This window comes from Petaurus breviceps, unplaced genomic scaffold (genome assembly GCF_028583685.1).
Source record: "Petaurus breviceps papuanus isolate PSGF00001 unplaced genomic scaffold, PetGlider_PUasm1.0 90702, whole genome shotgun sequence".
Lineage (NCBI taxonomy): Eukaryota > Metazoa > Chordata > Mammalia > Diprotodontia > Petauridae > Petaurus > Petaurus breviceps.
In genome coordinates this window covers 1,903,082-1,921,298 of record NW_027187317.1, presented here as the reverse complement: position 1 = coordinate 1,921,298, position 18,217 = coordinate 1,903,082, and the positions used below count along the sequence as shown (strand labels likewise).

The window sequence follows — 18,217 nt, the reverse complement described above, 5'->3', positions numbered from 1 at the left end:
CTCCCCCTCTACCCATACCAACCTGGCACGATACTGAAGCACAGTGCTTTGCACCCTTCTGTGGGTTTCATAGATGGCTTTCTGGAGCTGCTGTGATCAAGAAATTCATCACTGGGGCCTACCCACATTCATGACCAGGTAGCCCTTCCATCTGGGAAGGCTCTTTAGACATGCTCATGCCCAACTCCTGCATTTTCAAAGTCACGTTCATTGGGTGCCTTGTGCATTGTGCTGAGCATACAAAGACTGACCCAAGACATAAACATCTTACAGCATGGTGGGGTTTCCTGAGGGTGAGGCAGTCCTCACACCAACCCAGTGTCCTGTAGGTAATGGCAGCGTGAGAAGCCTTGTTTTATTTGGATACCAACCTTGTGTTTATTCCCTCCACTCTGGTGGCCTGAAACCATGCTTCCTTCCCCCTGCATTCCTGCTCTAGGCAGCAAGAATAAAAAAATCTCTCCTCTGATCTATCCCTGGTGCTGAAGGCCATCCCCTGGATCCTTATTCCTTTGTAGATACCAGTCTTGACAGCAGCATTATACTGCTTGTGTCAGACTCAAATAGAAACGGGTGCAAATTAAATTAAAGACATTAAAAAAAAGAAAGAAAGAAATTCATCATCCAGAAGCTAACATGATGATCAGTTTGTCACTGGGCCAGTACTCAGGGACTTTCCCTCTTGTGTTCAGAGGTGACCTAGGGACTCTGTGATGAAACATCAGAGAAGGACTTTATGTTGAAGGCCACACATAAGTACTAGGTACATTCAAGCATAATTCTCAATCTTCATTGCCCCCATGGAGGAGGATTTTGGTCTTCTGTGAGATTTTCCTATATAATAAGGATTAAAAAAAAAACCATTCTCCCTTCTTCCCCACTGATAATGGCTTGATTCTGGTACTGATGATGTCTCTTTAAAATTCCCTTAATGATTTCAACTCCTGTGATAAATTGTGAAGTCTTGATACTATCCTAGGTTGCCCCATTGATACCACATTAAAAGACTGATTGATTCAGATTTGAAAGGATTTTAACAGTTATCTGGTCTGACCTCTATTAGAAAAAGAACTTTTTCTACAGTGCACCTGGCCAGTGTCAGCTGGCCTTTGCTTGTAGGCCATCAATGAGTAGGCATCCTCTGCCATGTGATGTAACCCATTCCAGTTTTGAATAGCCCTAATTGTTAGAATTTTTTTTTCTTATATCAAGCCTAATTTTCCTCTTTGTATCTTACAAACATTACTACTAGTTCTGCTGTCTGAAGCCAAGCAGAACAATCAGTCATTTAACCATTTACTAAGCACCTCCTGTATTCCAGGCGCTGTGGCAAGCGCTCTTCTTCCATGTGACAGCCCTTCAGATATTTGAAGACCATTATTATGACCCTGCAAATCTTCTCCAGGCTAAATATCCCCCAGTTCCTACATCTCTTCTTCATATGGCATGAACTTGAAACCTTCATTTGCCCTCATGGAGATACTTCAGAATACTGCTGTAAGTTTGAAGGACTAGTTTTATAGGGTAGGACTCCAGAAAGTGGGGCAAACTGAAGGAACAGGTTACTAGAGGATTAAATAACTCATCAATTCATTGAGGCTTAACTCAATAGAGCTATATTACAGACTTATGGTACTACCACAGAATACATTAGATTGGATTAGTAAAGCATTTATTAAACCTTAGTATGTGTCATATGTCAGGCAATACTAGGTGGTTTTGCAGGCTACCCTAATCCACATAAGTCCAACTGGCATTTTTTTTCATCTGACCTATAAGCCCTTCTCAGTTTCTTACGCCTTTGTTCTCCCTTTTAAAGGCCAAATCCAAGAGAATATCCCAAGTGCATGAACTGACAGTAAATCAATCATTCTTACTTAAAGTGGTGTCTGTCTAGCACAAGGAAAGGGAATCCTAGCTTATCAAAGAATTTTGGGAAAGAATTTCACACTTTGTCAATGAGATATCATCAATACCAAGTCAAAATTCTTCACATTAAAGACACTGAGGCAGGGGAAATTCACCTTCTGTACATAGTAAATGGTTAAGTGACCTGATAGAATTGACTTGACCACTTTACAAATCAAGTATAAAAAATAAGAAGGTAGAGGAATTTAACCCTCTTAGTCCTAGCAGTAATAATAGCTGACATGTAATGAGCTTTAAGTTTCAAAACTGCCCTGCAAAGTAGATGCTGTTATCATCCTCATTTTACATATGAGAAACCTGAGCCTTAGATTTGTTGATTTGCCCAGTCACATGGTTAGTACTATGATTGTCTGAGGTGAGAGTCAAAACAAAATCTTGACTCCAAATCCAGCATCTGATTCACCAGATTGCTCTGCCTTTACTGCCTCTGGACACTTCAGGAGGCTGGTGGGAGTCTTAAGTGGTATTAAATTCCCTGCACCGTGGCTAGGATTTGGCTGTCCCACTCTTTATTTGTAAGTTCATATGATGATTAGGAGTCATCATCAGTTCTACTTCCCAGTTATAGGACTTGAGTCAGGTCATTTCTTTCACCTGTCTAGGCCACAGTTTTCACATCTGTATAATATGAAAATTTGGAAAGCAAAGACTTCATCTCTAAAAATCCCTTCCACTATAATAGTCCATCATTTAATTGATAATTAGTGAAAGTATATTAATGTTTATTGCTAGAGACTTTATTTTACCAGCTTAGTGCTCCTTGTTCTTTTATTAGTAACTGTAATGACAAGATATCCTAAACTTTGAGTCTTAGGAAGAAAGAACGGTTTTTCATCCATTACTTCTTTATTTTTTAATCCATTGAAAGGCAACAAAAATAATTTTATAACCTACTCAAGCATTTTTCCATGGAAACTGGTGGCAAAAATTATGCAGCATACTTTTAGCTGGAATGACATTAATTATGTTGTATTAGTCATATGTAATTGTTAATATCTCTAAAGTGTTTAATTTTTTTATTCAATTTGGTTTATCTATAGAAATCTCATTCTTTAGTCAAGGCAAATTTCAGTTTGTTTTCTTTTTCATATTCCCATGGCTTTCCTGATGACTTATGCTCAAAGTCTGACAGAAATGTCTGCAAGTAGCACATCTTCTGCAGGCTCAGCCATCACTTCTGCTGCACCATCTACACGGCCTCGACACCAGAAGTCTATGTCTGCCTCTGGCCACCCTATAAAAGTCACATTGCCAACTATCAAAGATGGCACTGACTATCGACCAGGGTAATGTACTACATGCATCCAGTTTCCTTTTTTTATTAAATACAGAGTGCCATACCTTAGGGAGCAGGAGTGTCTGGGTTGTCATTAGTGTTCTTCCACTTACAGCTTCGGCAGGGCTGTTAATCTCCCTACTCCTCAGGCGTTTATTCTACAAAAACAAGAGGAAGGGAGAATTGTGCTTCACACTCTCTAGGGTGCCTTCTAGTTCTAAAATTCTGTGGCTCTGATGCCAGGATTGTTCCTATGCCCCGTTTGTTTAAAGAATGTTGTCTCTCTGCCCATGAGCATTCTGATCGTTTGATATTAGATTAGTTAACACATAGCCATTTGATATTTATTCATCAAGGCCTAAATTTATCTTGAGTAGTTATATTTAGAGTTAGGGAGTTTGGGAGGGGGGTTGTTTGGTTTTTAGCTCTACAAAGCTTTAATTAGAATAATTTGGTATAGGAGCACTATCGTGAATTTAACACTCCTGGTGATAAAAGGTTTATGCCGTATATGTATTTTACAAATTAAGAATACTGTCGTTAAGCATTCTGAACTTCCCATTTTCTTAATATTTAAATGATTTAGGATTTTTAATAATCTAATGACAAGTATTCAAAAGATACATCATTTTAAAAATTATTCCTAAAAATAAGATCCCCTCTGCCTAAAAAGACAATCCATAGTTCACAATGACAAAGGAAGTTCTGCAAATTTTCTTTCTAGCTTCAAGTATGACTCCTGCATGAATGATTTTTCTGTGTCAACCTGAATAACATCTTAATTTTTCCCAGCAGTACAACTCAGAGAGTTCCTGCTGCTTCCCCATCTGCTCATAGTATTAGTGCTTCTACGCCAGACCGAACCCGTTTTCCTCGTGGGAGTTCAAGTCGAAGTACTTTTCATGGTGAACAGCTCCGAGAACGACGTAATGCTACTTATAATGGACCACCTGCTTCACCATCACATGAAACTGGTACATTTTCACATGCCAGAAGGGGGACATCAACTGGTATAATAAGCAAAATAACTTCCAAGTTTGTTCGCAGGTCAGTACCAATATACTGTTTTAGTTATATTTTACAGATTTAGTATAGGGAATCAAACACATACTAGCTTTTGTCAGCAGAACTTGTATAGCAGAGTGATTTTTCACAGAAATATTATGATGCCACAGTTTTTTTGTAGAAGTTTTTTAAAATAAAATAATAAAGAAAATGTCCAATAGAAATATAGCATAAATGTGGACTTCTTATCTGTGTTTTAACAGGTAGTATTATCACCAAAGAATATTGAAAATGTGTACATTAGCATAAATTAGAAGAAGCAAAGTATTTTATTTATTTATATCTTCAGTTTCCTTTCAAACTTCCACTGTCCAGTTCTGTGATTATTATTCAAGATTATTTTAGATCTGTTTTTCTTGTCTTTAAAATTATGCTGTTCTTATGTTCTCCACAAATAATTGTGTACTTTCTCTTCTATCATATTTTCTGAATATAAAAATTCTATAATGGGAATCAGGTGAATTATAGGTACAATAAAAATGCATCATAAAAGTAGACATAGTGACTAAAAACCTCTACAATCCATTTAAAGTAGTAAAAATTATGCTGTTTCCTATAAAATGGAAAAACTATACTGAACATTTTAATTATAAAAGGGTCCCCAATATACTATAAATATTCATATAATGCCACAGAACACAACCACTGAGTCATAAGCTTTTTCTGTCCAGAATTAATGTGCTAGCTATCATATCAACATTAAATTTTAATTAACTTAATTTAGCTTACCACCTTATGTTTTAGAAGGGCTTTGGGGGGATGATTGTAATAGCCTTTATCCTTGTTTAGGAAAATTGGAACTGAGAATCTCCACATCAAATAAATAATTTCCTTATATCAAGGATAGGGTTGTTCAGAATCATTCCATTTACCTTAGAGTCATGCTTAAATTTGTAATCATGCTTTTCAAAAATAATTATGGGCATAGTCATAAGAGGTTAGAGGGCTAAGTGGTCCCTTAAATTGGCTCTCTTTGGCCCTCCTCTATCCTCTTCCCCCTTAACACACCCTGACATATAGTTAGACATGCACACACATCAAGAGCAACTTTGAATGAATGGTATAAGAAGTCATGAAAGATCAATCAAAGAAATATATAGAAGGAAGGCAGGATGAGGTAGTTACATTCCTTAGCCTTGATCTGATTTTGGAGATTTTTATGTACTGTGCCAGTATTAACCTGTGGCCTTTTTTATACCAGCTTGCTGATCTATAAAATAAGGAAATCCAACTGGATAATCTCTGATATCCCTTCTAGCTCTGAACTTTTAAAATTCTGTGGTCACATCCAGTGCAATATAAAAGGTCTGAGAACCAAATATGCCAGGGAGACATTCTTCATCCTTTCCCACTGCTCTCCAGGGCTGGGTCTAATGAATGGGTAAAGAAATCATAAGGTGATGTCTTAAGCATTCAGTAGACCATATTCAATATGTGGAGTGAGAATGAAAGTGCTTATAAAACCATATAGATATGACTGTAGCATCCAAATACATAAATTTTGGTTTCACCCCCAAAATGAGACCTCTTTGAAGGGAAAAAAATGTCATCTCTCATTTTCTCTCCCCTACCCCTGTCCACCTCTCTGTCCTCCAATTCTCTTACTCCTTCCTCCTGCTCCCCTTTTTTCACTCCCAGCCCCCATGTCCTATTCATCTGACCATTTATTAAGTATTTGATATGTGCCAGGCATTGTTGTCAGAGTATACAAAGACAAAAAGACAACCCTTCCTTTTAAGGAGCTTACATTCTCTTGTGAGGAAGCAACATTTGTGTGTGGAACGTTAAATACAAATTACATACAAAGAAATTTTCCAATGAGAGGGCACAAGTATAAATAAGAAGGGCAATTTTGAAACTATAGAACAGGTTAAAAAAACTTGATTCCTACATGAGCACTGTACAACACATTTTTCTGTTATATAACAGTGACTTTATCACAGGCAGCATGGAGTAATCAGAGGAACATTGGTCTAGGAGTCTGGAGACTTGCATACCTCTCCCACTAATTATTTATATGACTGAGCATACCGCATGATCTTGGACCTCTCTTTCAAATGAAGGAGTCCCTATAGACTTTTAAAATCCTTTGTGTTTTTCCTCTTAACAGTAATTCTTAAAGGATTTTAGTTATTGCTTACTAAAATGTACTTAAATATTAAAAATTTTTTAACTAAAATTAAATGTATATAATTTATATATATTATATATATTTGTATATATAAATAAAAATTAAATTAAAATTTTCCTTTTAAAAGAACTTGTGTAGGTATTATTCTTCTGGGTTATTTGTGAAGGTAGGAAGAAGGCTACTTTTCTGTAAAGAATAATTTTCATTCCTTTAACATGATAAATTAAAAGCACCTGGTTCCCAAACTTCCATACATACTTCAGGTTAGAAAATAGATTTTAAAAATTTGTTACTACCCAGTTGGCGTGGAATTAGTGTAATTCACTGAAGTCACAATGAAGCCTACAAGAGAAACAGTATCAAGACACAAGCCTCTATATTATAGCTGCCAGTTGTTGTTAGTTCTGCCTCTATGGCATTTCTTGTATACATGACCTTGTCTCCAGGTGCACAGCCACTCCCCTAGCCTCAGACCTTCCTTGCCTCTCTCCTAGATTATTTCAATAGCTTTTTTTTTTTTGTTTTTTGGAGGGCAGTTGGGATTAAATGACTTGCTCACGGTTACATGGCTAGTTTTGTGTGTGTGTTAAGTGTCTGAGGTCAGATTTGAACTCAGGTCTTCCTGACTCCAGGGCCTATTCACTGTGCCACCTAGCCGCCCCTCAATAGCTTTCTAATAGGATTCCTTACTTCTGATCTCTCCCCCTTCTAATTTATACTCTTCCCAGCTGCCAAAATAATATTCCTAAAGCTCAAACCCAATCAAACATCTTCCATAGTTCTTTATTATATCATAGGATAAAAGGCAAACTCATCAGTTTGGTATATAAAACCCTTTCTAATCTGACTCCAGCTTACTTCTCCAGGTTTATTTCATATTACTTCCCTTAACTCATTCTTTTGTTCCAGTGAGGCTATGTCCCACCTGCTCCTTTCCCAGCTTGTCATTCTATCTCCCACTTCTGCAAAGCCTATCTTACATGCCCTTCCTGTTCTCCTTCTTCTCCTTAGCTTAGGCTCAACTCAAGTTTCACCTTCTATAAGAAGTCTTTTTTTGGTCCCCAAAGTTGTTAGTATTTTCTCCTTCCTCAAATTATATTGTATTTATTTTTCCTTGTATCTAGAAACTACCCCAGCATCTTCTATGTACTTCAGTACTTTAGTGCATCAATGAGTTCATTGATCTGTTACTCCTTCAACAGATGCATATTGCAACCCATCCCTGCCTTTTCTTCTTAAGCAACACTCATCCATTTCTGGCTTCCTCCCTTCCTCTCCCATTAGGAAATTCATAAAACATGTAGATGGCCTTATTCTAGATCTCATCATTACTTGGGTTACCCAGAGAGGATTCAGGTTATCTATTTAGTTATTACTCACTGTTATTAAATGACTGACTCATCTCTCTTTCTGGTCATATATCCATTTGGTGTCTTTAACACCACTTTTCTCATACATCTTACCATTGATATTTTAATTTATTCTATTTATGTCTACCAAGTGTCTCTCCATTACCTACCTTTGGGTGACCTGCAATTTTTATTCCTTGGAGATTGTGATATTCCATGATTCACATCCTCACATACAAAATCACCAGAAGAACATTTGTATTAAAAAGATTGGGTGAGTTTTCTTTATAGGAGAAACTTACTATCATTGGAAGTACTCTACAGTTTCCCAATTGCGATCTAACTTCCTCTTGTTCTATTTTAGGCTTAATTCATTGCTCATCTACTGCGTCTTTCTGAAATATATATATGTCACAGTGCAGTAGCTCTATAGCTTTTCTATCCAACTGCATATTATAGTCTAAAGAGGAATTCTTCATTCACTTATTTTTATTTCCTGTATGGTTAGGTTGGATTGAATTATTTTTCGTTATTATGGATCTCATTTAGGAAGCTCTGCTATATTCTGGGGCTTGATGCAATAATCATCATATCATCCACAAACAGAAGCATCAGGAATACCTTACTATCCATAGGGAATACCTCTTCCCTTTGTACTCTGATTGTCCTCTATATTAGTAGTCAACACCCTTGTTAAGCCTATGTCTCCCTGTTTTATGCCTCACTTGATTTTAATAATCAGAGGATTTTCTATCTTGTTACTGTTATCTGTGTAGCATTTATCAACAATCATGTAAAATCTTAACATTTGCCTGGAACACATCTTGTTAAAGAAGAGCCATTAAAGCTGTATTTTGCTCTACAGAACCATTTACATATTTAAAGTAAGCTAACAATAAATACAATGGCCTCATGCCCTGTGTGTCCTTAGGAAAACATTCCCTCATGTAGCATTTTGGCATTTTGAAGCTGCAACTAAGTTGTATTACAGTAGAGGTGATGCTGCAATGTTGGGTTTAGTGCAGGAACAATGATTATTGTTCAAAACTTGGATTAGTCACAAAACCGCAGTTCTTCCTTCCCATCATTAGATTTGTACTCTTTTATGTCTGGTAAAGCAGCCAAACCTGTTAATCAAAATGTTTTACAGACTTCCACATATCGCTACAACAGCATTTACTATAGTGAGGTAAAGCACCAAGTGAATTGGAATTTATAGGCCCCTTACAATCCTGAGTCAGTGACAGAACAGGGCACAGTTCATTGATCTTCCACATTTGTAGTATTTAAGAACATTCACATGGTGTACTAGTTAATGGCATTCATATGAATTAGACAGACTCTCAGAACACATGTATTCCAGCCCTATAATTCCATGTGTTCAGTTTAATTCTTAGATTTTCAGTCTTTCATACTCCTTTGGCTCCCCCTATCTCTTATTCTTGCAGACTTCCTTTCTTTGTTATTTCTCAGAACTGAAGAAATTAATACACACAACAACTTCTGTGTGACTAGCAACAGAAATAGACATACTTAGTTGCCAGGGCCAATTTTTAGTACCACTTGAAAACTGAGGAACTTCTTACAATCTTTGAGAACGAATAAAATCTAAGTACAAAGTACCACTAAGTAAAAAATCATATTTCTGAGGAAAAGTTAAAGAAATTTGAATAATTAAGCATGGGAAGGCAAAAGAAAAAGCCACCAACTTAATAAATATCTTCAAATATATTATTATTTTTAAGGACTGTACCAGTTTGTGGAGCATCATAATAGTACAAAGGAAAATAGTTTTAAATTGCAGGTTAAAGGTTTGCTTATGTGTATGGCAGTTATGGAATGACTTTCTCTAGAAATATCTCAAAAATCCTTAACAGATTTATTTAATTCTATGATATCACATGGTAGTTAACAATATGACAGCTGGTAAGTTTATCTAGCATTTTGATTGAATAATACAGTACACTGTGATTAGCAGATAAACTGATAAGTTCATTTATCATCTTATGTCAGCATTAGCAAACAAAATAAAAACGCTTAAAATGGTGTTGTGCTCAATGTCCTGACAACTGAACTCTCTTTTCCCATAATTCCAATGTGTAATTAGTGAACTGAGTGTTTCCCTAGTCCCTTTCCTACATAGCTCAAAGAAGCTATTTGATAGGATACCTTTCAGCTCTTACTCTTAGCAGCAACAGATTGAAACAACAGTCATAGGAAATTCTGCTTTATGTCCACTGCCATGGATGAGACAGTTGGGTCTGAAAGATTCTCTACTGCCTCTAACCTTCCAAAGCAATGATTATTGTTCAAAACTTGGATTAGTCACAAAAACTCAGTTCTTCCTTCCCATCATTAGATTTGTACTCTTTTATGTCTGGTAAAGCAGCCAAACCTGTTAATCAAAATGTTTTACAGACTTCCACATATCGCTACAACAGCATTTACTATAGTAAGGTAAAGCACCAAGTGAATTTGAAATTCATAGTTTCAAATGACCAGTTGTTTTGTAATCCCACTATATGTCATCTAGGGATACGTTAATACTGATTAATAATCAGTTTCTATACAGTTTTCTGGGTTTAATTGCTTTTGACCATCATGAAACCATTTATATTTTATTAGTGTTTTCATAGGAAGTTCAAACAAAGGGTTTCTTTGGTTTTATTTGACAACTTTTCCAGGGTGGATTTATAGGTAAAACCTAATTAGACATTGAGCAAATGATTTTGATATCTTAAATACATATGCACACATATCCACATACATGTGTGCATGCGTGCATACCTCTATCAGTGAAATAGGTTTAAGGTACCTAAGGTTCTGTTATAGTAGAAAGAATGAATCCAGCTTCTTATATGTTTGTTCATTGTCTACTTACTATATATTTCTACCAGGTCAAATTATTTTAAATGTGTGTACTACATTTTGAGTGAAATTCTAATAAACTTTTTATTACTTTTAAAAGAATGATATTAATATATATGGTATATTGAAATATATATGTATATATACATACATAAAAAGCTTTTCTCTGATTACAAAGATAATCATATTATGAGACTTAATTGCTAAATTGAGCGACTACTAGGATTACATTTAATGATAAATTTGTCAAGTGTGGCTATTAATTTTAAAATCATTCTAACTTTAGCTTGAATTAAACAAAAAAAAATTGTTTTTGCCATATATCTTGGTTGGGCACTTGGAAGATAATAGACATGAACTGGTTTCACTGTACCAACTTTAATCAGTGATAAATAGCCAGTAGACGCTCAATAAATGTTAGTTGTTTGTGGGTGTGATGAAATAAAACAAACCTAATATCAGACTGATAATGATGAACAAGTGTCATGCTAAAAGTTTTCTCAACAAAAAGTTATTTTAACATCATTTTAGATGTAGGTTTTCTGGATTTATTTTTCATCTTTATCATTGAATCTCCACCTTAACTTTGTTTTGAGGGATCCAAGTGAAGGCGAAGCCAGTGGCAGAACTGACACCTCAAGGTGAGGAGCCACTATTAATTAATACTTCGCTGCCAGGGCCCTGTGTATGAAAACGTGATTTCCGAAATATTTGATAGGAACTCATATAATGACATTTTATAAACCAGTGGGCTAGATATTATTTTGTATATTTAAAAGTTTATGTTTGGGTGGGGTTTTCTTTGTCCCCTAGAAATCTATTGCTTTGGGGAAAAAAAAATTAGACTTTAATTCTTTATATTTTCCAAACAGTATCTTGAAGTGTATACTTTATAAAGAAGCAGCATTTCTGTATTCTAAAATGTTCACAGTAAAAATAAACTCATTATATTCTTATTAAACTCATTAATTGTTTTTCTTGTATTAAAAGTAATATAATTAAAATTAATTTCAATCATATAAAACAGAGCATAGAACTTAGAACATCCAAACATCTGAAATAAGCAAATGTGTAAGGAGCTGTAATATTAGTCATCAATTCCAGATGGGTGTTCAGCTTGCCAGAGTGCTTTGGCTTACAGACTCTCAGCATATAAAATGTTGATGGGGAGTTTGGGACCCTTATACCATGTTTATTAATCATGGAAGTATATGAATTATATCAGTATTTATACAACTGTTTTGCCCATGGGAGAGCTAAGGAATAAGCATATTACATTATATTTTTAATTTTGCAAGTAGGAAGTGTTTAGGATTGGAAATTAAATCTTAAATTCTTGATAAGTAGCTTGGCATCAAGCTATGTTTGACTAGCTGAACACATACCTTGGATTTTTACTACATTTAAAGTGATTACTAGAAGCAAAAACTAATGAGTTTTGAACATGCTTTTTTAAGCATTGCCCCCCAAATAGACCTTCTTTAAAAAGTATACTAGTTTTATATTTTAGTTACTGAAGTTAAAATGGCACCCTTCTACTGTGTTTTCCTTCTTCTGTATGCTTTTAGATACCTTTGCACCTATGGGTAGAGGGCAAGGGGTATGGGGGGAGGAGAGAAATCTGTTTGCCTTTGTTTAGCCTATTAAATAAACATGGAGCAATTTAGTTTTCAGCCCTTCATATCGTCTGCATTATTAAGCTCACCCTACTCCCCACCCCAGTACTAAAGCATCTTGCCAGGCATTGCTGCTGTAAATTCGATTGTCTTTTTATAATGATGTGGTCACACAGAATGTACAAAATGCATACAGATTATATATTTTTTCATACTATTCACAACACTTAGGTTTTTATTTTTTACCCTGAGTAATGCTTCTCTTGTTTTATATGCTATTCTGGGGAAAGAATTTATTATAATTTAAATAATAGAAATGTTTGTATTTCTGTGCAGCCTGTGATACACTTCCTTAGAAGTGGTATAGCAAGGGGTAGCTAGGTGGCTCAGTGAATAGAGCACTGGCCCTGGAGTCAGGAGGACCTGAGTTCAAATGCCGCCTCAGACTCTTGACACAAAAACTAGCTGTGTGACCTTGGGCAAGTCACTTAACCCCAATTGCCCTCCAAAAAGCCAAAAAAAAAAGTGGTATAGCAGAGAAAAAAGGCTTGGTTTTGTGTCCCAGCCCTGAGCTGATGAACTGTGTGACCGTGAGCAAGCCTTTTAACCTTGTAGCCTCAGTCTCTACTCAAAAAATACTAGTAATAACAATTATACTGATGGTGGTAGCTTGTTCTATTAGCTGCCTCCTAATTGTGAGGTTAAGATTTGTTCTTGCAAATATTTAAGTTTTAGATATATTTGAATTATTGTAAATTGTACAAGTTCAAGATGAATAGTAAAGAGAGGACTGAAAAAAATGAGCCTCCATGATTATTTAACATTCTTTGGATAATTATTTATCTACTTTATATTTTTCCTTTATTTTCCTCAAATTACAGAAGTGGCAGAGCATTAATAGCTCTGAGGTCTTGAAATATTATTATACTAGTATATAGTATTAAAATATAAAATATTTTGGGGCAGCTAGGTGGTACAGTGAATAAAGCACCGGCCTTGGAGTCAGGAGGACCTGATTTCAAATATGGCCTCAGATACTTAACACAAAAACTAGCCATGTGACCTTGGGCAAGTCACTTAACCCCAGTTGCCCTCCAAAAAGCAAAATATATATGAAATATTTTTAAAGTGATAATAATTTTCTCCAAGCCATGTACCTGAAGTATGAGAATGATTGAAAAGTTACTATCCCAACAGCTCTGTTTTGATATTTTAATATTTATTAATCTAATTACCTTGTTTTCTACATCATAAAAAAATATAAAAATTATCTTGGAACCATTCTGTAATCTGAAATATGCCCTCTAATTTTATATTGTTTAGAGCCAACAAATATCATATTTCAGAATTCAATGAGATCATTGTAGTTCAAGACTCTTTTACTTTTTTCTTTGATCTGTTATGCCCCTTCACATTGCCTGTGATCACCTACCAGGTTCCATTCATTTTCTCCCTTCCTCTACCAACAAACAGAACAAAGCAAAATACTAATCGGAGAGAAAGAAAAATATAATGCATATTCTAAAATCATTTATATGTATATACATAATATTCTTCCCATTTTATGTGTGTGTAAAATTTATGTCATTTACATAAATTATAATGCACACACATGTATGTATTATGTATATATGTATACACAAAGAAAACGGAGAAGGAAGTGAAAAAAGTGTCTCCTTCACTTCTGTTTTTTGAGTATCATTAATATATCAGAATACTATCCCACAGACTCATTGTTTTAGTAATATGTATGCTTTTGAAAACCTTTCCGATATTAATGTAAGTCAGTACAGAATATTGGGCTCAAGTAACTGTGTCTTCACACTAATTATATTAACTTATCCGTAGTTACCTTTATATTGTCTGCATTGTGCTCAGTTTTATTAAATGTGGAAACTTAAACGTGTTTTGTGTGTATTAATTTCACTGTTGGGTGGGGTGTTTTTTTTTCATCATTTTCCCTCACAGAAGTACTTCTGGGGAACCAAAAGAAAGAGAAAAAGAGGATAGTAAAGACTCCAAGCCACGCTCTTTGCGGTTCACTTGGAGTATGAAGACCACTAGTTCTATGGACCCCAATGATATGATGAGAGAAATCCGAAAAGTGTTGGATGCAAATAACTGTGATTATGAACAAAAAGAGAAGTTTTTGCTGTTCTGTGTACACGGAGATGCCAGACAAGATAGCCTTGTTCAATGGGAGATGGAGGTCTGCAAGTTGCCTCGCTTGTCTCTTAATGGCGTCCGCTTCAAAAGAATATCTGGTACTTCTATTGCATTTAAGAACATTGCATCCAAAATTGCAAATGAGCTTAAACTATAAAGAAAACCAAATTTACAGGATCAGGGAAGATGCATACATGATTTACAATTTGTGAATGTACTGATAATGCCTCATGTGATTGGCCTGTGAAACTCCCCCTGTAGAAATTGCCCTCATTGCAATAAGGTTATACATAGTTATGAACTGTAAAATTAAAGTCAGTATGATTAAATAACTGTAGCTAAAAACGTTATGTTCACATGTACAGGTAAGTAAATTGAGTATTCTGTTCATTTTATGTTCATAGAATTGTATAATAAAAAAAGATAATTGCTTAAAAAAAGATCTTGTATAGTTGTCTAGATTTCTGCACAGAAATATATGTTTGATGCTTTGAGTTGAAATTGTTATTTACATTTTGGTGAGTTTTTTAAATTCTTACCTCCATCATGCATTTTTGAAAATTGTGTCCAGAATTAAAGTGCACAAAAATAGTCTTTACAATTGTAGCATGAATTTTTTTTAACAACTTAGAAATCAATATATGTTTAAATCAGCACTTGATGAGTCAGCTTTTGTTGTACACAGAGTTGTACCTGCTTATCTTTGCTCATTTCCTTGTTATTAAGCAAGGATTAGTTAAAAAAAAATTTTTTAATGTTTACAGTGTTGGCACTTAGAGTTTAAAGAAATAAATAAAAACAAGTTGTAGCTTTGCCTTGGGCTAAGAGGTGCTGGAGAAAAAAATTAAACCTACATTGGGTTTCTTTGGAACTTTGAAGTGTTTTCTCCTGGCCCACAGATAAATGTAGCAGGAAAACTAAGAATAATAAATCTCCCCTTTGACTATCATGGTATACAATATGAATTAGGTTTGCTGCCTTCAGAATACTGCAAATACCAGTTTGTGGAAATGTAATAAATATTGGTACTGTTTCATAGCACAAACTCATTTTTGAAGTGTTGACCAATGCATCAGTTAAGAAATAATGCCACCTCAGGAATTAACTGGCTTTTGGAACGTTTAACACCTATTCTCCTTTATTCATCGTCCACCATTCTCAGCCACCATAATACATGAAATTACCTAAGAGACTTTTGAGCATTGTTTATAACAGTAGAGCATTGATTTATGCTTATGTGGTTGTACAACTTGTTCCCATGTTTGTGTTTAATATTTTACCCAGTTCCTTGTATTTATTCCACATCCCTATGCCTGTAATGTGCAGCTTTGTAATTGGGCATTCACCTATTTTTTTCCTTCATAAATAGTGATATAAACTATGTAAAACCACTAGTATTGGTACCTTTTAATATTTGTTATTTTGTACTGAATTAACCTTGGAAGGTTGACTGTGCAATGTTACTTAATGTTGTAATTAATTACTGCAGTATCAAAATATGAGCCCCATCTGCACATGCTAGTGAAATAGAAAGTTCATTCAAAATTATAAATTTAAAGAATAATAAAGCTGTGATCAATAATTCTGTAACCCTATCCTGCATTAGAAAGCTGTGAGTGTAGGTGATTCCATGATGGCGTCCTAAGGTGGATTCTCCATGCTGTCCTGTACTGTGATGTAGCTTTCTTCTGTAAAAGTTTTGTTCTAAAATGGACATGTATTTTTGCCTTAGCAAAGGGTGGTGTTTGGGAAAAGAACTGTAGCCCCTTTTAACCCAGTGTTCATTCAACAAAATCGATGCAAGTCATCTTTATTCACTTTCACTGGTGCACTCTGAAAATTTACTTGAACAGTTCTCATAATAAAGCACTTGTCTTTTGCTCTTTATCAGAATGTGAATTAACTGTTTGCTATAGAAATGTGTAATACATGATAATCTATTTCATTTCTTCCAAAGTTGGCATGTGTGTTGAGGGGAAGGGGAAGGGCTGATTCAACTAATATAATATTAGTTAATAATTAATAATATGATAATCTAGTCAGGCACTGTGCTAGACCCTAGAGATATCAAGGCTAAATAAATCCGGGAGAAATCATCCCAGTCTTAGAGCATCAATACGTAGTTGATTTTGGTTTAGTTTGTCTCCCTTTCTTTTCTGTTAGTTAGGAGAGAACTAGAGTTACTCAGATGTCAGTTGGGCCCTGGTCCCGTAATCTAAAGAAAAGACAGTACAATGATATGGGGGAAAGGAGGGTGAGTGTCAGAAATCTCTTTGGCACATTTTCCAGTAGGAACTATTGGAATCTGAACTCAGTTTCCTCATCTGTCAAATGAGCTGGAGAAGGAAATGGCAAACTACTCCAGTATCTTTGCCAAGAAAATCCCAGATGGGGTCACAAAGAGTTAAACAACTGAACAGCAAAAGATAGCCAATGTAAAGGCATAATGATGGGAAATGGAGTACTGTTATGAGAGACAGTAGCAAGGCCAGTTTGACTAGAGCCTAGAGTGACTGAAAGGAAATTATTTATAATAATGCTTGCAAGACAGATTAAATCCAGGCTGTGAAGCGCTTTTGATGCTAAACAGAGGAGTTTATATTTGTTTCTAGAAGTTAATAGGGAAATACTAGAGCTTATTGAGTAGGAGAGTAACATGGCCAGACATGCTACAGGAAACTCAGTTTGACAGTTGTGTGGAAGATAGATAGGAATGAAACAAGACTTGAGGCATAAAAACAATCAATAGTTTATTATAGTAGGTAAGAAGTGATAGGAATGGAAACCAGGGTGGTGTCTGTGTGTAGAGAGAAGGGTACAGACAGAAGAAATGTTGTGGAGGTAAACAAAGATTTGGCAACTAATTGGATATGGGGGTGAATGAGGAGTTGAGGATGGCTCTGAGGTTATGCACTTGGGGGACTGGAAGGATAGTGGTGCCCTCAACAAATATAGGGAAGTTGAGAAGAAGGGTGGGTTTAGAAGGAAAAATAAGTTCTGTTTGGACCTATTGAGTTTGAGAAGTCTGTAAGACAGCTGGTTCAAAACATGAAACAAGTGGTTAATAGCGTGTAACTCAGGAAAGAGACTAGGGTTGGCTGATTAACAACATTTAGGTAGCTCATTATAACATTGAGATTGGTCATGGTGTCAAATATAGTTAGAAGGAAGATAATGAAATGAGGGAAGTAGGAACGATTGATAAATTTGATTATAGCAGCACTGTAGGTTTCCTGGGTATGGAGGAATAAGAAGAAAGTTAAGGTCCTCATTGGGAGCCCCCTACACATGATGAGGTCAGGGAACTATAAAATGTTGAGGTTTAGGTTAGGGGTGCTCAAGACCCCAAAATACCAACATACCAGGTCCTGCTGAATGAATTTGACTGAAGTCTTCTCTCAGGCAAAGAAAAGCAAAGTTTATTAAAAGTTCACCATAATGGGTAGACTTTTAAGGAGCCTTAGTATACTGGACAAGTGCGCCAGAATAATCTGACACAGAGCCAGTGAGCTAGAAAATTCTCCAGCCTTTTCTCTCTCATGGAGGCAAGATGGGGTCTTAAATACAGAAAGGTTGTGGGAGGAATCTAGAGGAGGAGTTTAGGGAGGGTCTTCAGGCAGTCACATGAGGTCAGACTCCAGTGATGAGGGATTAAGGGTAAGAAGTAGCTGGAGGCTACCTGCAGATGAGACAATGGAGGGCTAGGCTAGTAACTGAGGTTTGGGCCAAGCTGTAATGAAAGGCAAATGCTTCATCAAATGGGAAGATTCAGTCAGAGTTCAAGGGGGTTCCCAGAGCCTATAACTCATCACACAAA

At 35.7% G+C, this 18,217-nt stretch overlaps 1 protein-coding gene across 5 annotated transcripts in view; it reads left to right on the top strand.

The window, feature by feature from the left end:
- MARK1 (microtubule affinity regulating kinase 1) overlaps window positions 1-16,287 on the top strand; it is a 166,563-nt gene extending 150,276 nt beyond the window's left edge. For 2 of the 5 annotated variants that reach the window (XM_069065998.1, XM_069066000.1), the window contains 4 exons: window positions 3,054-3,215; window positions 3,998-4,252; window positions 11,215-11,259; window positions 14,203-16,287. In XM_069065998.1, coding sequence (XP_068922099.1) covers window positions 3,054-3,215; window positions 3,998-4,252; window positions 11,215-11,259; window positions 14,203-14,557 — 817 coding nt within the window. In that variant the 3' untranslated portion in view covers window positions 14,558-16,287. The remainder of the gene's footprint in view (window positions 1-3,053; window positions 3,216-3,997; window positions 4,253-11,214; window positions 11,260-14,202) is intronic. The other 3 variants (XM_069065999.1, XM_069066002.1, XM_069066001.1) reach the window with 3 other exon arrangements.
- The last annotated feature ends 1,930 nt before the right edge of the window (window positions 16,288-18,217 follow it).